General features: G+C 45.5%; 3 protein-coding genes across 5 annotated transcripts; 2 read left to right on the top strand and 1 right to left on the bottom strand.

Moving 5' to 3' along the window:
- The first annotated feature begins 44 nt into the window (after positions 1-44).
- antxr2b (ANTXR cell adhesion molecule 2b) lies at positions 45-8,579 on the top strand. Of its 2 annotated transcripts, XM_084687422.1 has the most exons (17): positions 45-396; positions 809-880; positions 1,562-1,633; positions 1,921-2,002; positions 2,147-2,251; positions 2,397-2,465; positions 3,227-3,307; positions 3,405-3,465; positions 3,614-3,709; positions 4,408-4,477; positions 4,909-4,987; positions 5,192-5,287; positions 5,515-5,565; positions 5,764-5,859; positions 5,972-6,145; positions 6,238-6,318; positions 8,092-8,579. In XM_084687422.1, exons 1-17 carry the CDS (start codon positions 266-268, stop codon positions 8,128-8,130), a joined length of 1,455 nt encoding a protein of 484 aa, XP_084543548.1. In that variant the 5' UTR covers positions 45-265; the 3' UTR covers positions 8,131-8,579. The 2 variants fall into 2 exon arrangements, with proteins under 2 accessions (XP_084543548.1, XP_084543549.1); XM_084687423.1 differs by lacking the exons at positions 45-396; positions 809-880 and adding an exon at positions 923-1,449.
- Positions 8,580-8,720: 141 nt separating this feature from the next.
- paqr3b (progestin and adipoQ receptor family member IIIb) lies at positions 8,721-12,347 on the top strand. 2 transcript variants are annotated; one of them, XM_084688033.1, is made up of 6 exons: positions 8,724-9,420; positions 9,575-9,737; positions 9,882-10,037; positions 10,234-10,431; positions 10,671-10,761; positions 10,899-12,347. In XM_084688033.1, exons 1-6 carry the CDS (start codon positions 9,218-9,220, stop codon positions 11,039-11,041), a joined length of 954 nt encoding a protein of 317 aa, XP_084544159.1. In that variant the 5' UTR covers positions 8,724-9,217; the 3' UTR covers positions 11,042-12,347. The 2 variants fall into 2 exon arrangements, with proteins under 2 accessions (XP_084544160.1, XP_084544159.1); XM_084688034.1 differs by lacking the exon at positions 10,899-12,347 and having other exon boundaries at positions 8,721-9,420; positions 10,234-10,515.
- A 1,012-nt stretch (positions 12,348-13,359) lies between these two features.
- anxa3b (annexin A3b) lies at positions 13,360-17,892 on the bottom strand. The gene is made up of 14 exons (XM_084687551.1): positions 17,813-17,892; positions 17,329-17,362; positions 17,127-17,174; positions 16,811-16,898; positions 16,630-16,724; positions 16,141-16,254; positions 15,912-16,002; positions 15,690-15,769; positions 15,508-15,564; positions 15,005-15,098; positions 14,752-14,847; positions 14,515-14,573; positions 14,304-14,426; positions 13,360-13,989 (listed from the first exon to the last, which is right to left on the bottom strand). Exons 2-14 carry the CDS (start codon positions 17,338-17,340, stop codon positions 13,930-13,932), a joined length of 1,017 nt encoding a protein of 338 aa, XP_084543677.1. The 5' UTR covers positions 17,341-17,362; positions 17,813-17,892; the 3' UTR covers positions 13,360-13,929.
- Positions 17,893-21,627: the final 3,735 nt, after the last annotated feature.

The following is a 21,627-nucleotide window of genomic DNA, read 5'->3' as shown; positions in this document are numbered from 1 at the left end:
TATCCCTGCGCATGCTCTCAACGGTGACCCTCTGTACTGTGTGATACGCCCATGTCCCGTTTCTTCGCTCATCGCCTTAATCCAGCATATGGATAATTACCAACAAGTGCTCTTAGAATTTTGAACGGTGGATTTATCAGAAAGAGTGAAGACTTAACATGTCACCTAATTGTTGTGAAATGTTTTCCTTATTTATTCGTGGTTGTGTGCACTTGTTTTTTCGGCACGAAGTCTAGCCAAGCAGCAAGACAGTGCACGAAGAAATATGGTCTTAATGGAGAGACATTGGACACAAATATCTGCAGTCCTCCTCACAGTTACTTTAAACGCATTAGTCTGTGAGTGCGAGAACCCCTCGTGCCATGGAGCGTTTGATATATATTTTGTTTTAGACAGGTAAGTGTGCTACATAAGACAATACTCATCCCATGCGACTTCAACCAATATTTTATCATTTATAATCTGGTACTTTATTGTTGTAATTACTTTATTGTTCATGTCCAGTTTCATTTTCTTCTCCTTCATCTTTTAGATGCGCTTTAATCATTCTTCAAACATCTAATAAAAAACAACTTTACCTTATCTCTAACTTAGCTAAGATAACATCTAGCTTGCACAGTGAAAAATATGCAGTCTCCTTGGACTCTAGTCCGAGACTGCAGATTTCTAGTTTCAAAGGGTTCTCAGGTCTGAGTCTGTCCAGTCCTTGTATGGTTGTGTTTGGTGCTGCTCTGTATAGTTCTGTTCTTGCCTGTCCTATCTTGTCCAGTTCTTTCCATTGATCCAGCTGGTGCCCCTCTCTCTGCAGGTCCGGAAGTGTGTCTGGAAATTGGGGGGAGATCTATGGATTTGTGGAGCAGCTCACCAACCGATTTGTCAGGCAAGAAACAAATCTTGTGTTAAGTTGAGACGAGAACAAACGGCTTGAAGGACTCGTAGGAGCTGTCCCATGTGTTTGTCTCATTCGGCCAACTAGCTTGTACACCATATAGGAATACTAGTGTCACGCAAACAGCTCGTGAACGAAACACAAATAGCCAGGGTGAGTCATGAGAAATAACAGTTTTCTGTGTCTGTGTGTTTACACTGCAGTGAGCTACGCACATTCAGAACTATTCCTCTAGTCTGTTAATGATTGATCAAGGTCTCTCATAGCGTTTACTCTGGTCTGGATCAATACATGTGGATGTGTTGTGGACACACTGATGCTCAGATTCACTGTGGCATTTGACTCAAATACAGAAGGAGCCACCACTTAACATTCAAAAATAAGTCTTGGATAATTACACAGCATATGTGGGATATTTATAAACATAATATTGGGGCACTAAACTTAACCACGAAAACACTGGTTGGAACAGATGGTTGTGGTGGCCAGACAGAAAGACCGGACACATCTGTCTTGTTAGGGCAGGATGGTTGGCTTTCAACAGAACTAGCACCACCTCTGTAAGTGGCACTTAGAGACTTGTTAAAACAACAGAACTTGTAATCAGTTGAGTTAAATTGACTCTAAATTGTATTGTGATGTGTGTGTGTGTATTGTGTGTGTGTGTTGTAGTCCTAGGATGAGAGTGTCCTACATTGTCTTCTCCTCCAGAGCTGCCGTGATTCTTCCTTTGACTGGCAACAGGTATATCTCTGTCTCACCCTTTCTCTCTCTCCCATGTCTTTCTCTGTCACACTATCTCCCTCCTCTCCTTTGCTCTCTCTCTCCCTCTCTTTCTCCCTCCTTATCCCTTTTTCCCACCTCTTTCTCTCTCACACGCACTCTCTCCCTCCTCTCCCTCTCTCTTTACCTCCCCCTCTCTTCTTTCTTTCTAAACAACAACATAACATCAAAACAACAACATAACCACCAATGATGTGACGACAAACACTCTCCTGCACACTCAGATATCCCTGCTGTGCTTTTCACAGGAGGGAGATAGAGGAGGGCTTGAACCAGCTGAGTCAGATAAGACCAGCTGGCGAAACGTACATGCATGAAGGCCTGATAGCGGTACGCAAATGAACACGTCTCATCCCATCCTAACTAGATGTAATAAAGTGTAATACTATATGTTTCATCATAATCAATGTTTTGGTTGTATCTGATATATTGTGTGATATTCTGTATAGTAGTGTACAGTGTGTTGTATTTCAGGCTTCTGAGCAGATGAAAATCCAGACTAGCAGGTCCTCTAGCATCATTATAGCCCTGACTGATGGGAAACTGGAGGTCTACCCCTATGAACTGACTGTCCGAGAGGTGAGGCGACACATGTTTAAGGGCACACATACACGCGATCTCTCCCACATGTGCGCCTACACACAGACATAAACACACACACACACACACATAAACACACACACACATAAACACACATAGTGTTGATCTTTGCTGTCCTCCACAGGCCAACACTGCCAGGGAGTATGGTGCCAGAGTGTATTGTGTTGGAGTTAAAGACTTTGATGAGACTCAGGTAGAGTCTGAGTGACTGTTGTTGTCTGAACATTTGAATTTCAGTTTATAGAACTGAGAGTGTGCTGTTCCTTCTCTGCTGAGAGACTGGGATTCTTGATAATCGGATATCAGTCAGACGAATGGTCCAGGGACAGTTTAATGAGGAACTTGATACAAGCAGGACAAATATTAGAGTTAGACATGACAAGTTACCTCCGGCCTGCCTGCCTGCCAGCCTGCCTGCCTGCCTGCCTGCCTGTCTGTCTGTCTGTCTGTCTGTCTGTCTGTCTGACTTTCTGCCTGACTTCCTGCCTGCCTGCCTGCCTGCCTGCCTGCCTGCCTGCCTGCCTGCCTGCCTGCCTGCCTGCCTGCTTGCCTGTCTGTCTGTCTGTCTGACTTCCTGCCTGACTTTGTGCCTGCCTGCCTGCCTGCTTGCTTGTCTGTCTGTTTCTTTGAGGCTGTTAGTAGTCTGGATAGGAAGTGAGGAATTTCCCTAATTGGATCATGCCAGCGCCAGCTTCCTGTCCATGTAGCAGAGCACATTAGATGAAAGCCACTGTGGAATCAAGAGCAGACCAATCCCACTGCTAATAATGCGTACTGTATTGTACAGTACTTGGTTGGGTTAGGGTTGTGCATTGCTGTGCTGTGCTGTGTGCCCTGTAGTACAGTGCTAGAGTGTGTATAGTGCAGCGTTATGCTGTGTTGTACTGTAGAAACAAAAGTAGTGATTCAATTATCACGACCTAACCACCAGATCACAAACCTCCATATCTACAGCTGGCAGATATAGCAGATACCAAGGAGCAGGTGTTCCCTGTCCTGGCAGGCTTCCACGAGCTCAAAACGATTGTGAACTCGGTAAGGCTTGAGCCACCATATGAAGGTTAATTTAAAAAGAAACATTAAGGTTAGCCATTTATTTTATCATGGTCATTTTCCATCTCCACATGTACAGATTTTGAAGCAGTCCTGCACAGAGATATTGAGAATAGAGCCATCCAGTGTTTGTGTAAATGGTGAGTCTCAAATTAGAACTCCTTAAATCCAAGTTAACGTCCATACAGATGGAACGATATTGCGAGATGTGGATCAAATCAGCATCAAATGGTCTCTGTTATCGTTTGTGTGTTTGTTTGTTTGTTTGGGTGTGTGTGTGTGTTTCAGAGTCTTTCAACATTGTGCTGAGGGGAAGTGGATTCACCAGAGGGAGGAGCACGGAGGGTGTGGTCTGCACCCTCTCTGTGAACCAGAAGAGCTACAGTCAGTCACACACACACACACTCACACACACACACGCATATACATTTACATTTATTCATTTAGCAGACGCTTTTATCCAAAGCGACTTCCAAGAGAGAGCTTTACAAAGTGCATAGGTCACTGATAATAACAACAAGATAACCCCAAAGCATTGCGGGTAGCCAAAAACAAGAAGTACACATTGTGAACAACCAAAAAATAAGTGCTAAAGGGAGGAAACCATAAGAGCATGTAGTTAAACAAGTTACAATTAAACAACATGAAACTCTAAGTGCAAGTGTACCTGTAGGAAAGCAATAAAAATAGGATTAACTAAAATAGAAAACAGTTTAAATCAGCTACCACTAACAAACAAGAGCAACAGTCTAAGCAAGAGTCATTGTGATCCTTGAGGAAACCAGCATTGGGTTCAGCAAACCATTCCTAAGTACCGTTGTACTCCCGGAACAAGTGCGTCTTGAGCCTTCTCTTGAAGGTGGAGAGACAGTCTGTGTCTCTGATGGAGACATACACACACCTACACCACTCCAAACATCAGATCAGCGAGCCTCTCTATTTGTAGTGGAGGGGGAGAACAGAAGAGTCCTTATGTAGTCAGATGACTGGCTGGAGCTGCTCTTGCCTCATCACTCTATTAAAAGAACAGAGTGTCTGTTTAACGGAGATCTCAGACACAGCTGTTTCTCTCTGTCTCTCAGACCAGAGGCCCACAGTGATGCAGGACAGCTATCTGCTGTGTCCAGGCCCAGTGTTGCACGAGGTGGGCCAGTAAGTGCTGCCCCTTGCACTCTATCCCACCCCAAACTCTATCCTCTCTTTCTTCCTCCCTCAATCTCCTTTACTTTCTCTTTCTCTCAGTAAGTGCTCCGGGTTCATTCACTAATAAACTTCCTATGGCTATATAAGGGCAGTGGGCACCCATGTTGGAGAATGTTTGCTGTGCCATGGTGCTTTAACTGAACTGGAGCCAAGCACTGTTATGCTGCAGATGCCAGGCTGATACTTCAACTACTTGACCTATTTACTGTATCAAATGAGTTAGATCATAGACAAATACACATCTTATCGCTTACGCTCCAACTCACTCCCTCTTTGCCTGTCTTATTCTTAAACTCTTTAATGTTTTGCATTTTACATAAATATAGTTAGTACTCATTTGTATTGAAAATTGATATTGTTTTTCCTTTTTTTCTGACCAGGTCCATAGAAGTTCTGATCAGCTTGAACAATGGCCAGTCATACATCTCCAGCCCTATCACCATCCATGCCACCACCTGTGTGAGTTCATACAACAACACCAGTCTGCTAGAGAGAGAGAGAGAGAGAGAGAGAGAGAGAGACCGGAGAGAGAAACAATACGACAGAGCCATGACTTGGCGCTTACTGTTTGTGTCTCAGAGTCTCAGAGAGAGAGAGAGAGGGAGAGAGAGAGTGTGTGTGTGTGTGTTGTCTAACCAGCTGTGTGTTTCCTGCCTCTTGCAGTCAGACGGATGGCTGGTTCTGGTGGTTCTGCTGATCCTGGTACTGCTGCTGGGCCTGGCCTTGCTGTGGTGGTTCTGGCCTCTCTGCTGCACCATTGTACGTGCAACACCCCCCCATTCCCTCCTACTGTAATTGGACCATTCCAACATTGTAAACACAACAGTATCAATGTATTAGGACTGTCAAAAGGCTATTGTATTGATGATGATTCAGCCCGATGGGTATTAATTAAGTAAACCAGTTTAGGAAAAAGCGATACCATTGATGTATGGAGGTGGTTGGAGCAGGAATGTGATCTGGGTCTTTGGTACTGAAACCTGCAGGTGATCAGGGACCCTCCACCCTCCAGACCTCCACCCCCAGCGCCAGTGTGGGTGAGTACTGGATGTTACAGATCCATTGGGTTAATGAGGAGGAGGAAGATGATGTTGATTGTGATGATGTTAATGATCCTGACGGTATTGATGTTGATGATGATTATGAAGAGGATGGCGGGGATGATAGTCAGATGATGTTGATAGGGAAGAGGATGATGCAAACAGTGCTGATTATGATGGCTCCCTCGATTCCAGGAGCCTGAGGAAGAATCTCTCCCCAAGAGGAGATGGCCCATGGTGGACGCCTCTTACTACGGAGGCAGGGGGCCCGGAGGGATCAAACGCATGGAGGTACCACACACACACAAACACACACGTGGACAAGTAAAGCATGCATAAACACACACATGCATAAAAACAGTAAACACACACGGGTAATGTCCCTTCCTGGTGGCCCCTACAGGTGCGTTGGGGTGAGAAGGGCTCCACCGAGGAGGGTGCTCGGCTGGAAAAAGCCAAGAATGCTGTGGTGACCATGCAGGAGGAGGTGGAGGAGCCCATTATACCCCAACCCCCTCCCAGACCACCCCCCATCTACCACCCCCCTCCACAGTCCAAATGGTACACTCCCATTATGGTGAGTATGTATAACCACGGTAATATCCAAGATAACTGTGAAAAATCAAGTGTCAAAATCATTCCCTGTAACTGTGTGATTCGTCCTCCTAGGGAAGGTTTGATGCACTGCGGGCATTGCTCAGGAGACAGTATGACCGTGTGGCAATCATGAGACCCACAGCTGGGGACAAGGTAGGACTGGGTCAGAGAAACACAGAGAGAGAGACAGAGAGAGAAATCAAGAATAGGGGATGAGAGAGAAAGATGTTTTAGAGAGGAAAAAGGGGGAGAGAAAGGGAGAAGCTTGAATAGGAAGTAGAGTTAGATCCATTATAGATTGTAATACCTCTATGATCAGATTGCCATTGATCAAAACTGACATGTCACTAGCTTAACCAGTGCATTAGCACACCATGCAGACTGGATAGTGAGTCATATATAGGGTACAGGGGGCTGACAGGTCAATTCCACTCTGTCAGAGAGAGGAGGTGACAAGCAGATTTAGCACTCAATCGCATACGGAATGGGGGATCTTCTGAAAGTGTTTGCGTGTCCCAGGTCGACTTGTGCCTATTATCCCCATTATTCTGGGTGAAGCCGCTGGCTGTCAGCGCTGAGGACAGCGCTAACGCGCTTGACTGCCATAATGAGCTGGGTGGCCTTAACGAGCTGGACTAGATTGCCTGCTAACGAGGTAGCCACGGTTGGAGGGAGGTGGGCAAGAGGGTTTATGGTTTTGTGACCTCTGTCCTATCAGTCATGCTATGCTAGGCTCACATGCAGCTCTAATGAAGGGTGTATTGTCTTTCCGTTGGCTTGTCTTGATGTGATGCGATAGAATTGTCTATAGGGATGTGTGTGTACATACAGCAGGGTGGCAGAGGAGACGTGCTGAGGAGAGGGGGAAGGGATGGAGGAAAGTTGAGGAGAAGGTGGAGGAGAGGAGGAAGGGATGGAGGAAAGTTGAGGAGAAAGTGGAGGACAGGGGGAATGGATGGAGGAAAGTTGAGGAAAAAAAGGGGAGGAGGGGAACGGGATGGAGGAAAGTTGAGGAGGAGGGGAAAGGGATGGAGGAAAGTTGAGGAGGAGGTGGAGGAGGGGAAAGGGATGGAGGAAAGTTGAGGAGGAGGTGGAAGAGAGGGTGAAGGGATGGAGGAAAGTTGAGGAGAAAGTGGAGGAGAGATGGAGAAGAGTAGAGGAGAAAGTGGAGGATAGGAGGGAGGGATGGATGAGAATCGAGAAGACAAAGGGGGGGAACAGAGAAGCCCATTTGTGCCTGATTAGTGCTATTCACTAATAGCCGTAGCTGTCATGACACAGCGAGCATTACGCCACACTACCATCTCTCCACCCCTCCACCGTCCATCAGCAGGGACGGCTGCCTCAATTGAGTTCAATTATGATACATTATCGTAAATGTCAACGCTGCCCCGTGTTGCCAAAACAGCTCCCATGATATGTCACATATAGCACCCATACATTCACCCTGGGCTTACTCATCTGTAGAAGATGATTCTAATTGGTCTGAGATGTACACATTCATATTAATGGCGTTATAAGGAGTGATGGTGGCAGGGAATATTGAGTAAAGCAGGTCTGGCATGATCTGGCGTGGTGGGTTGTAATATTTGAGACCAGTAGACAGCAGGTCTGGATGGTCTCAGGAGTGCAGCGCTGAGAGGGCGCGGTGATGGATGATCAGTGTCATCCAGACTAGGCTGTGTTAGGGGGCCGTCACTAACAGTTCACGACTCTCAGGGTGATGGGAACAAAACTGATATAAACTAGGCATATTATAGGGGCTAACAGGGTTATATTGGCAGATGAGTAAAGGAATGATATAATATGTAGACATTAATCATTTGTTTGATGTCTAACTATACATGAACTGCAAATATATTTATTGGAAAATTCTAAATAGCCTGCTGAACATTTATTTTGTGTTTTGTCTTGATCATGTTTCAGGGTCGCTGTATGAACTTCACCAGAGAACAGAGGCGATAGGTTAAAGATAACTTTTCATAAATCCTAAAGGGATAGTACACTATAAATTACAGTGCTGTGGATGTAGGTGTGCCTTTGACATGTGTCTTTGTCAACGTCATAGAACATTCCATAGTTCTGTCGTCAGACTTCTTTTTGCACTGTCAGTGAGTGATTCAAGGGGGAAGAGGTTTAACTTGTATTTCAGCCTATTGCTGAAACCAGATATATGTTATAGATCGTTTGTCTGTCAGTGGGCTTAAGTTACATTTATATCGTGTGCAATGTGTAAACTATGCCGGTATTATTTGTCAACCAGCACAGTCTGTGTTGACATAAGTTGGTATTTTTTTATTATGGCTATTTACCAAAGAAAAAATGGCAGTGCATTGATTGTCTGGGTGTTTACCTGCGCTATTAGAGCTGCACTAATGTTTCACTTATTGTAAATAAATGTGACTTTTTAAAAATATTGTTTGGTGTTTTGTTTGAACAACATTTCCCCTTTAATTTCAAATCGATCACCAAAAATACTCACAGTATTTTATGCTCCCGATTGGGAACATTTTAATCAGGCATATTTAAGGCATAACCTACTGCCGAGGGCTTTAGTAGCAGTAGATGCTTGTTTACTAGTAGTACTAGTAGCTAGCCTGCTAGCTGGGCTAGCTAGCTGCATGGCGCAGTTTGTCATTTGATTTATATTGTCTGTTGGTTGCAACATTGTCTGCTAAAAATAAGTAGGCCACGGTCTAAAGGCAGCCGGCATTGAGTAGCTAATGTTCGGAATAACCTTTGAATGAGCATGCTGTTAGCTACAGCATGTCACTACTCTGATCATTCGTAACGTTACATTTACCTACTTTTGAGGGTAAAGTAAAGACGCATGCTTAAGCTGCTTTGTGTTGTAATGTATGCTTTCCTAATGTAGAACTGCATTAGCAACGTCTTCTCACAGTTCATCATTGACCGTAGCTAGTAGCCAGCAGCATGAAGGCCCTTTTGGGTTAGCCAACCTTCCTGCAGCTGGAGTGGAGAATGGACTAGCTCGAGTTATAAACAACAAGCCTTAATGTCCTAATCTGGGAGATTTTACGTTTGAATCAAGATGCCATTAAAATTTCCTCAACGGCTGCTGAAGAGCTCTCAATATATGGAGCTGGGCTCCGGGAGTTACCAATATTGGCCGATCCTGCTGCCTCGCGGCATCCGTCTGTACAACATCGAGCAGGTCCCTCAGTTCCTGAAGGAAAATCCCTACATCACTGACGGATACAGAGCTCACCTGCCATCCAAGCTATGTTTAAAAAGGTAAGACTACACGTGTGTATCTATGTCGTAGGTGGCCACAGTATTAGTCCTCTCCCTCAACCCTGCGAACAAGGCGATGGGTTGTGTTCGATAGATGATGTCTATCCCAGGATTACTTTCTAATCAGAGTATTTGTTATTCCTTTCCACTCTAGTATTTTCATCCTGTCCAATGAGACTGTGAATATCTGGAGCCACCTGCTGGGTTTCATGCTCTTCTTCTCTCTGGCGGTAAACGATTTGTCAACTGTGCTTCCTGCTTCTGGGGCCAACTGGGAGGACTATGTCATCTACACCATAGGCCTCTTCTGCTTTCAGGTGTGTGTGGAGACCAGCGCTGATTGTCTCCATGAGTGAGAATCTGGTCTTAATCACTAGTCTAACTGTTTTTGAGTAATGTGTGTGTGTGTGTGTGTGTGTGTGTGTGTGTGTGTGCGTGCGTGTGTGCGTCACACCGCACAGATGTGTATGCTGTGTTCCGTGGGCTATCACCTGTTCTCCTGCCACCGGTCGGAGCAGATGTGCCGGCGCTGGCTGGCGCTGGACTATGCAGGCATCTCCGTGGGCATCCTGGGCTGCTATGTGCCCGGGGTCTTTTATGCCTTCTACTGTAACGGGGTAAGACGGCATCATCATCATATCACTAACTCTGCAGGGTTAGGGGCAGATTTAGGGATATTTAGCTTTACAGTCTAATGCCACTCTCTCCTCTCTTCTTCTCTGCTCTCCTCATCTTATTTTTCTTTCTTGCCTTTCCCTCTGTTCCTTCCATCATGTTCCCCTGCCTTTGTTTTTCTTTCCCCTGTGTGTGTAGTTCTGGAGGCTGGTGTACCTGGTGACGGTTCTGGTGCTGATTCTGGCAGTGTTCAGTGTCCAGATCCACCCCCACTACCTCTCCAGGGAGTGGCACCGCCTGCGATCCGGCATCTTCTGTTCCGTGGCGGGCTACGGCGTCTTCCCGGCCCTTCACTGGGTCTGGCTCAACGGAGGCCTCAGCACTGCCGTGGTCCAGGTGAGGGAGGTCAAAGACATGGAGAGGTTACACGACTCTCTCTAGCTGTCTCTGTTCTTGCCTCACTTATTACGATATAATAATGTAAGTTAAAATGTAGTCGATTATTTTATTCCAAGACTTCGTTTTTTCACTTTTCCAATTCAAGAATTCCAAGAGTGCTACTGACTGAGCTAGATATAGATATGAACTCTCCCCCTTGTCTGTCTGGTCCTGTCCGGCCATCTGTCTGTCTGCAGCTGTTCCTGCCTCGTGTCATGATCATGTACCTTATCGCTGGCTCAGCCTTCATCTTCTACATCACCAAGGTTCCTGAGCGCTACTTCCCAGGTCAGTCTCTCTACCCTCACCTCTGCCCAGATTCCCGCCAGGTTTGTCTTGCCCCTCTATTTGATGTGTACACCGTGCAACATTAAACGTAGCACCCTCAGTTCCACTTGCTCGCTGATGACTTTTAACCTTTATAGGTCAGCTGAACTACCTTGGTGCCAGTCACCAGGTGTGGCACGTGCTAGTGGTGCTCATGTTCTACTGGTGGCACCAGACGGCCATCAACATCATGCACTTCAGACTCAACCAGCCCTGCCAAGACTACTCCAGCAGGGAATAGCTGCTAGCTAGCAGAGGTTAGCATATTTGTCGTGTCCACACCACTTTTGGGCTAGCTGGCAGAGGTTAGCATTAAATAGCTATCTTTACCCAGTTTGCTGGGTAGCAGCTAACTGCTAGCAGCTAGCTAGCTCAGGCTTGGACCAGGACACCCTCAACTTTACAGCACTTCCAGCTAAAGTAATGGCAGAACCAAAGGCCTTGCTATTGGACCGGAGCGAGTGTGCTGGTCTGTCTGTAGAAACATGAGCATCCTTGACATTTACAAGTACACACCCCCTTACTCTCTGAACACCAGATTATTCTATTCCTATTCTGAGAATTCTGTTCATATTCTCAGATTATTCTCTTCGTAATCAAGCACTTATTACTTAGTGTGACCTGCGTCTGTTTTGCATGAGGTCTGCAGTTTGAATGTTTGTGAAATGCTGTGAAAACAATGTATCTCTGCCTTTTGCACATTTGACCCAGCAAGGTTATGTGCAATATATCGTCTTGGAATTGGGGGAAAAAAATGCCTGTCTGATCAAATATTTTATGGCTGAGTATTTTTACCAGGTTACAATCTACAATACTTGAAATGTATATTTTGTGAATAGTTGGTTCTGTTTCCGGGGTCCTTATCTTTTTGGGTATTATTGCGTTATTATTGATGAGGAGGTACCTTCCATATTTAGTAGTCAGCTGACTTCCTCAGCACATGAGTGTTGATTCAGGGCACATATTTTTGTTATTATGAACAAAATGGGATTTACGACTTGCCTTAATCTTCTAGGTGATTGACAATGTGCTCTGCAGGCCCTCATTTGGGTAAACAAACTACTTGATCGATACAAACCTCTAAAGCATGATGTCGTCATATCACACATGCCTGCCAGTAGCTACAATCTATTGTATGATGCGTTTGATTTGATACTGTTCCACTGTCTGTGTCATCAGGCCTGACAGGGACAATGACTGGGAGTTTCTCCCAGACAATAAGAACCATATTACTTCCTGTCAAAATATGAAACAAACTGTACCTTAAAGCTATGGGGATTTATTTATATTTAAATGAACTGAGCTCATCATTTTTATTTTCCTTATGGCCTTCTGTTATTATGTGTTAGTATTACAGTGGTATTTTTATTGGTCTTGGTTGCCTGTTTTGAATTTGGTTGGGTTGATTCTTTGTTTTATTGTTTTCGCATGACGGTTTGTATATGAATGCTGACACTTATGACTAAGGGGCATAGAATGATTTCAATGTATCTGTAAAGTATCATCTGTTGAAATATTCTCAATGATTAAAGAATGCCTAAATGACAGTTTGTTTGTGTTCATTTTGTGCCATTATGTGTAGAGATGGTCCTGCAGACAGTTTATCTACAACAGCTTTGCTCAAGACAAAAGAATCTGCCAGAAAGCCTCTCTTCTGTTTTAACCCCACCGTTAAATAATTTACTCCGGCTTTATCATGAGGATATTATTTAATCCCCATCCCTAATCTGCTGTAATCTCTGACCTAAGAAAGTAAAGGGCAGGATAATCCATTGGGCATTGTCTTGTTTCTGAACAGCCAGCCACTCAGACATTGTCATAAGATTTTTGATTCCTCCAAAATTCGCTAACAGTTCCTTCAATATTCCCAAATAGACAGCATGTAACGGATTAGATGTGTAATGACAGATTGGGACTAGGATTATTCCCTCATGTGACACCTCCTGTTGGCAAACATAGGAAGACATTGTTGGGATAAACCTTGATTGGGGCCAGAGGATGTGATGGTCTTCTTGGTAATTCACTACCTGGGAGCTATTTCCGAGCTTCCTTGTATGAATGAATATAAACACACAAAGAAAATCTTTCCAATCGAAGTTTGGGCATTGCTTGTCAGTTTATTACAGGTGAAGACGGCTTTTCCTCTTCAAGCCCTAACAATGCAAGATCAGACAGTCTTGACATAGTACAGACCAATCAGTGTGTCTGATATAAAACAGACAACTGGGTTAAGCACTTTTCCCTGGTTCACAATCTGGAAGGAGCCTCAGAGATTCTCCATTGTCTCTGGGATTAGGGTTGGATTATGGATTTGTACCATAACAGTCTGTAATAAGCACTTTCTCATCTGACTGAACAATGTCAAGCTGTCACTTATGGTTGGAGAGCCTGGCAGGAGTCTACCAGGTTTACTGTGTGGTGGTGTGGACCAGGGCTGAGGAAAGACCAATCCAAGATGTTCTGAGAAAGGTGCATTCTGATGCTTACTGCCCTCTTGTGGTGTAAATTCCACCCAACAGTACACAAGTTTGAGGAAGAAGTACCTGTTATAACGAAGGATTAATAACAAATGACACCGGTTTTATTACATTAAAGGATTTAAATCACTCAGTTATGATTGATGCACATATGTCTATCAAAGCAGCGAAAATGACACTTTTTTCAAAACTTTATGGACATGAAGACCTGTCATAGACTTACAAGAGATTGTGAAGCTATACGTTGTCATGATCACAGGCTCAATGTACAAGCGGACATAGCACAGGGGATTCTCAATCTTCAGATAATTTAGCAAAGCCCAAAGCACACAGTATTGGGCAACCTGTAAGATACATTTAAAGCTTGAAATCTACCTCCACATGTTCCTAGGCAACAGTGGCGTTATGTGCGCTTTAACATGTTCTCAACTGATGTGTAATGAAATTGAGCTCCCTGTCACTAAAATCCCTGTCACTAAACATGTGTTAGACACTTGGGTGGTACTGTGTGCTCTGGACTTAGAGAGTACAGTACGGTGTTCACATTACATCGGTTCAACTTCAAACCATCAGATGCTGGGTTCCTATTGAATAATGTTGTACTGTGTTGAGCCGGGTATGTTTAGTCATCCAATAAGATGAGGGAGTGGAGTTAGTCATCTCCTCCACAGATCTTCTTCAGTGCATCGCCGTAGTTACCCGACACCTCAGACTGGAAAGTGGGACAAGAGAGGAGGAGATTGAGATAAGACTGATTCTAAGAGGGACAAACAGAAAACCTTTATATGACTATTAATACAACATAACTATATAACATATAATGGGAGGGTATAACTCCATGGTTGGAGCATTTCACTGCACATCAAGAGGTAGCAGCCTGGTTCAAATCCCCCTTGTATAGTGTACTTCACTTAGTATAAAAGTGCCTGCTAAATGAATACATTACATTACAAAAATAAGGATTGATCTCAAATTAGATTCCATGATTTTAGAGAAGAGTCGGTGTGTCCAGTCAGGGTTCCTCACCTCCAGACTAGAGAAGAGAGAGCAGCCAAACAGCTTCTTGTACTCCGCCCGGATGTCCAGCAGGTCCAGCTCGGCCCGGCTCACCATGATCCGGGTCAGGGTGTCCTCAGAGGTGCCCAGCCCCTGAGGAGAGGACGCTACCGGATTACAATCAGGTCCAGACCAGACCACAGATGGACGTGCACAGACATGCACACACACACACACTGACCTTCATGCTTTTGTAGAGCCTCTCTGCCAGGTAAGCGGGAACATTCTTCACACACTTGACTGTGGAGACAAACACACACACCTGACATGAAACAACTTACAGTACCACCTTCACTATGACCATTCAGGTTATCATCTTGTAAAACCAAACATCTATCTATTACCAACAGTCTGCTCTGACCCTCATGATGGAAGATGCCCACTGATGAAGTTGAGAATCAAACAGAAAACCCCTCACCGATGGCCACCAGAATCTTCTCCAGATTCCCAGACATCTCACTCTCGATGCTCTCCTGTAGAGTCTTCTTACTGATGCTCTTGTATTCCACCAGAGCTGCAGTCACAACGGACAGTCATCATCCTCATGTTGTTCATTGCATACATACTCACAATCATCAGTATTGTTCAGTAGAGCTTCTATGAACTGTTCCTGGACAGTGTGCTGTTACTGGATCTGTCTCAGCTGAGATGGACAGCGTGCTGTTACTGACTCTGTCTCAGCTGAGGCACGCTCCGGTGACACAAGATGTCAATGAACTTGCTCTCGTCTGTCCCCCACTTCTTCTCTCCTGCTTCATACAGCACCTGGAGAGAGGAGAGAGAGAGAGGGAAGAGAGAGAGAGAGAGAGAGAGAGGGTTGCAAAACAATGAAGGTAGGAATAACAGGCTGTACAGTAACAGGTAGAAGGAGGAATGGTGTTTCAGGTCAACAGGGACAGGAGTTTCTCTTGTGTGACTCACAGCTCGGTCAGGAAGCTGAGCCAAACAAACACACGCCCACAGGGAACAATGAAATACTGAGCATTACTGTGAACCTCGGGAGTTTGACTGGACACAAATCTGGTCCATATGGTTCTGTAGACAAGCCCTGTCCAAAGGAGCCTAAAAGCTTTCCACATATGTCAACAGTCTAGATCTCATCTACACCCTCACAAGTCACAAGTACAAACTCCTAGTTAAAAAATAAAATAGTCTAGCTGTTCACCCCCTCTACCTTAGCGTCGGCTTTGGCCTTGGCTGCATCCACCGTGGTGCTCTCGTCTCTCTTGCCCTTCAGGGATGGACAAAGAGCAGAAGGGTCACTTTAAAACAGAAACTGAACTTGCACTCATAAAACCCATTCAAAGTGGAGAGCTGAAGGCTCATTTCTTAGCACCACCCCTGGTGGTAACTCACCTCAGCCAAGATGAGCAAAGTCTTGCCGTAATCCCCACCTACCTCAGACTGGAGGTCGTGAGTCAGTGATCGGCCAGTTTCTGTCATTACACACCAAAAACATTCCTGTCACCCAATCAATATTAATAACACAATAACCAATACCTTTTCTGGTCATTAACACATGGTGACTGAATAGGTAAGGATACTGCATACTAATAGATAAGGCTACTGCACACTGACCTGCTAAGTATGCCGCAGTCAGGGCCTTGATTTGCGTGTTGGATCTGGATGCAAATATCTCTGTCAAAGTACTTTCTTTGGTCCCTGCACCCTGTACAGGACAGACAGAGAGGCAGTCATACAGACAGTCAGACAGACAGACAGTCATACAAACAGTCAGACAGACAGGCAGTCATACAGACAGACTGCATAAACAAACACAGGTGGGTTGTGTCTCCTTCCTCCTCACCTTAATGGCCTTGATGACCTCATGACAGTCATATGTGGAAGGAGGCGTTACCAGGGCGACCAGCAGGTTCTCAAAGTCTCCATGGGTCTCTCCCTCCAGGTCGGTGACCAGGGACTGCAGTCAGAGCGGGTGGAGATGAAGGATTAACACTGCTGTTCCATAGAGGTGGGCTCCTATTGTTTATGTGTGTGTGTGTGCAGGGATGGGAAAGGACTGGAATGCATGTGCGTGTCAACGCATGCGTGTGTGGTAGAATAGGGGGGATAGTGAGGCCTGTAGAGCCTGTGTGTGTGTGTGTGTGTGTGTGTGTGTGTGTGTGTGTGTGTGTGTGTGTGTGTGTGTGTGACACTCAACATGAACATGGCTTTGATATGTAGAGATGTCATTTGGAGAGCTCGCCAGCACATGGAGAGATTCCTCTCAGTGCTGCATATTCTGTGCTGGCATTCAGGAGTGTATGTATGTGTGCACGAGTATGTGTGTGTGTACCCTCTTGGTAGTCTCCTGGTATGCTTTAGAGATGAGCTGACGCTGAGCGTTGCTTCTCTGGGTCAGAATATCAACCAGGGTCTTCTCAGTAGTACCTGAGAACACACATCAGTCAAACATATCAGTCTGATCTCAGGATCTCAGTGGTCTGCTCCTGTATGTGGAGAGCCGAGGGACATACCCAGACCCTCGATAGCCTTCCTCAGGTTAGTGACATCGTCCGCTGGGGAGAAGCCAGGACGCTCTTTGATGGTTCCTCGGGCCGTAGACTAGTGAGAGAAACAGACTGTTAGAGTCAGCACAACAGCACACCTAACCTCAGCAGTTTCCTGTGTCCATGAGCCAGGGGCCGTCCCGGGGCTGCTCCAAAGAGAGTGGCTAGCTCTCCACTGAGGGTGAGTGTATGTGGATGGGTCTGAGTGTGGGCCTGTGGTTCACAGCACAGTTAACATCACATCAATATAGTCTCACTGTGATCTTGAGGAACATCTACTCACGGTCACTGTTAATGAGGAAGGTGAGTCTAGGAGGAGATCCAGGTCATCCTGGAACAGACAATGTTATCCATCATCCTTCGTGGTGGTGCTGATACCACATACACTGAGATGTGATGATATATTATGTGCTGCATAGATTGGACGTTTTTGTTTAGGTTTAGGTTAGATTAGGTATGTTTTACTCGATTTGTTTTATACTCACCCAAACAGACATGGTGGATTTCTAGGAAAATGTACTGAGAAAGCAGAATACATGACTATTACATTTGCAATTCAGGGCCATGGTCTTATCAATCAGATCCTTACTTATCTTTCTTTACATCAGACTCATCTTTATTTCACTGCTTCTAGACCCGGAACCGGAGCTGTAATAGCGTGCTGGAATTTCCACCTCTTAACTGAATGTTGTACGGAACTCAGATCAACATTGTCTGGTTTAACGTTAGTACGCTCGTGTGTTTGGGCTTTTAATGGGTTGTCAAAATAAACTGCTCGCGAACTGATCTGGGTCACCGACTACCAATAGAAACCAGAAACCGGAGAACTACGCCAAAAGTAAAAGCTACAAAGCACATCATGACGCACAACAGAGAATGACTCGCTATAATGGAAAAATAACAACTACAAAATACTGTAGGCTACGTATGTAACTTGTATACAACTAAACACAATAATGTTCGGCCTACCTGGGGTTTGGTGTCAGGGGGTTTCTACTGGTAGCTCTTCAATAAATGTGTAGCCACACCTTTCACAGAGTTGAACTGGCAACGCCCATGATACGTCAATACTCCTGCAGCCCCGCTTCATTTTAGAGTTGGGTGTAGATAACTCATTTTAAACCATTTACACCATTAACCAGTCCAGTAATGGTGCTTCAACTTCATGCACAGCCTATAATGAAATATAATATTACACGGAAATAGTCAGGCTTTGATAGGCCCATACTTATAAAGTGTTTGTTGGTTATGAAGCCGACATTGAGTCACAATTGTATGAATACTTTTGGGTATGACCATGTAAAGCAAAATTAATAATGTGTGTTTTCATTCTCTCTCCTCTCTAACACACACAATAAGTCCAAAACAGCATTCTAAGGGAAGTGTACAAATCCTTGTTGTATAATATGCATTAATGGCACACCCTTACTGATAAACACAGTCAAATCTTACAAAAACTGTGAATAACATAAGACAAAGTAAAGGACATTGTTAACATATCAGTTTTTATCCAACAAAAATCCAATAAGAAACAAATACAAAATGTTTACAACTTCTAAGGGCCATCTGGACAGATGTTAAACTGTGTTCATCCCACATATATACATCAGTCTGATTTAACACCTGGACTATGTCATAGACAACATGGTCACGTCTTGGTGAGAGAGACTAGGAGCAGTCATGATTTGACAACCCCTTGTGGTTTCCTTCTTCTGTTCTCTATTTCACTTGTAACATATCCTTGCCCTCTGGGAGGGTTTAAGTCAATGTCAGATAATGAACCAATGTCATTTCCTGGGGGTTGCCATGGGCAACGTGGAGCATTAATTGGTTTGTTATTTTTATGCAGATGTTTATCTCATCGGAGTGTTTACACAAGGATCTGTTCACATGTACATTTACAACAACAACAACAAAACACTAAACAAAGCAGAACAATACGAATGGAAATACATGCAATTACTGTACACATGCAAATATGCATCTCCTGGCTAAGTGTTAAATACCACAATGTCTGCAGTATATCTGCCTAACCAGAACTGGAACCCTAATTGTCTTGGGGTCCAACTGCCTTGCTACAGTTGAGTTAAGATTACAGGCTATACTGTAGGTTCCAAACCACCTCCACCATGCTGAGAAACATTCTCGCGCACACTCCTGGTCACGTTTCCAGTGAAGTCCCGGTCCATATTCCTGATCCTGGGTAGGGTCCTGGTCCTGGTCTGGTCTATGGATTCAAACTGTTCTGTATGTAAGGTACAGTCCAGTGGAGACTCCCTTCCCCCCGAGCCCTCGACCCTATAGGACCTCCATGACGACCTCAGAAGGCATGACCTCTGAACTCTCCAGGTCGCTGTCCTGGGCCTGGGGTGCGCAGCAGAGAGAGCAGAGAAGCAGCACACACACCAGCAGGTACACAGCCACCACCAGCCACACCATGGCTCCAAACAGCACTGTGGAGAGAAGGGCTCCGTCCATCTCTTCCTGCCTCACCTGAGTGACCAGGGCAGGGTTAGAGAGAGGGCACATGAGAGGAACAGGCTGAGAGGCAGGGCTGTGGAGGCAGGGCTGTGGAGGAGATGCAGAGGGGGAGGAGGGAGACATGGTGCGTTCGTGTGCTTGCGTATATGCGTGTTAACACTGTATAAACAGTCTGTATAGGACCTAGTGCTGGGAAACAGGTGATGGGTCAATTCTGTTATCACAAAGCTAACAGAACACATTACCTTGTCTTGTAGATACACCCCTCCACAAATACACGCTATTCAGTATCAAATACACTCTGTTTCAGATCAGCTGTAATATCGGAACACAGTAGAATGGAATATCCCATCGTATAACATAACCAAATACCATTTTTATTTCGATTAAATTACAAATCCTGAAGCATAATTCTTTGTCGCCTTCTGCTGGTCAAACAGTTTTTACTTCTTTTCTCGTGTCTGGTCTAACAGCAGTGTCAATGTCTGAACTTCAGAAGCTGGTGATTTTTGGAAGTGTGTTGATGATAGCGTGTGAGGACGGTGGTTGAATCGTATAAGAGGAGGTTTCAAACGAGACAAGCTCTCGTCTCAATGTCAGCCCAAGATCTCAATTCTCCCCACCAGTGCTGTGCCACCTCTTCATCTCCAGGAGATCCTCTCAGAACACTATTTTCCACTCCTTAAGCCCTTCCTGGGTTTTAAGGGCCCCATTTAGTCTGTATTTCGATCTTGACTGCAGTACACTGCTGTAGGAGGGCTGGAGAGGTAGAGGAAGGGGGACTGAGGTGTGAGAGGGAGGGCTGAAAAGGAGAGGGATAAAGAGTGGGAAAGGGAAGGAGCAAAGAAACTAGGGGCTGTACTTGTGTAGGTTCCCTAGTTGTAAATATGTAAATACATTCAGCCACTAGAGGGCGCACTATACCCTCTGTTGACAAACACGGCTGTTGTTAGTCTGGAGTTACTATAGGAATGGACCATGCCTTTGGGGGGGGGGGGGGGGGGGGGCTGTAATGGGGGGCTGTGCTGTTGGTCAGGGACAGTGTCCATGGTATTAGACTAACTAGAGAAGACAGACAGGTCAATTTGGGTGCTTTAAGGTGAAATTACCCTTCATCATTTGTGTGTTTCAGAGAGAAATATAATGGGGGAAAGACAGATACAACGAGCCACCAATGGAGAACGTGAGTGCAATGTAGCGCACAACATCGAAGAGAAGGAGAGACACAACCAATGAGAGAAAACGACAGAGAGAGAGAGCGCGAGCGAGAGACCCTGGCCTGAATCCTAGAAGGCCAGTAGACCAGCCCAGGGAGGATCCTTGTTGTAGACCTCGCAGAGGCCAGATGTTCCACAGCTTTCTGCTTCTCATTCCTTCCTGTTTGCTGGTTCTGTTTTCACATGCGACTGGAGAAGTAATGACATTCTCCGGCCCATTAATCCAGCGGGCCGAGGCCCAAACACACTTTCTCCTCACAGCCGCCCGGGCCAAGACCCACCCCTTGGCCTGGACCAGCTATGATGGAGAGAAGGAGAGAGGAGGAGAAGAATGCTGCTTCCTCTGGAATGGAGCCTCCTCTGATCTCCTGCTCACACACACACACACATTCCGTTAACTCTTTTAGATAGGAACCGGTCCAATACCTGGGGCCCATACTCTCTCACAAATATGGTTGAAGCCCATTGAGACAAAAAGAGGTTTCATCACCAGGTAATTAATATTCCACGGAAAGGAGAGCATCAGGAAACAATTATTCAATAACATCACCCCCTCCTCCCCCATCCTTTCCTCTCCATCTCAGTTTTGGAGTGTGCAATCACAGCATTGCGCCTGATGTCGTTGTGGCGGCGGCCCCGGAAGGTTCCGGTCAGTGTTACCATGGTCACCGTGGTCACCACCTCCAACACCAGCTGCTTCTATGGTGTTGGTCCATGATCAACTGTACAGGCCCAAAACTGCACCTGATGCCCGGCTGGTGGAATCTTACTATTGACTGGAGGCAGAGACTCAGACATACTAATGCCTCTCTTGCGATAACTAGTTCTAGCTTCTCTTCAGCCTTTCTCTCGAGCCACCAGCCTCCTTCTCTTCCCTCCAGCCTCCTTCCCCTCCTCCTCTTCCCTCCAGCCTCCTTCTCCTCCCTCCAGCCTCCTTCCCGTCCCTCCTCTTCCCTCCAGCCTCCTTCTCCTCCCTCCAGCCTCCTTCTCCTCCCTCCAGCCTCCTTCCCCTCCCTCCAGCCTCCTTCCCCTCCCTCCAGCCTCCTTCTCTTCTCTCCAGCCCCCAGCCTCCTTCTCCTCCCTCCA

The sequence above is a fragment of the Hypomesus nipponensis genome, chromosome 22 (genome assembly GCF_054491055.1).
Source record: "Hypomesus nipponensis isolate SF chromosome 22, ASM5449105v1, whole genome shotgun sequence".
Lineage (NCBI taxonomy): Eukaryota > Metazoa > Chordata > Actinopteri > Osmeriformes > Osmeridae > Hypomesus > Hypomesus nipponensis.
Note: the sequence above shows the minus strand (reverse complement) of the source record. Positions and strands in the feature narration are given on the sequence as shown.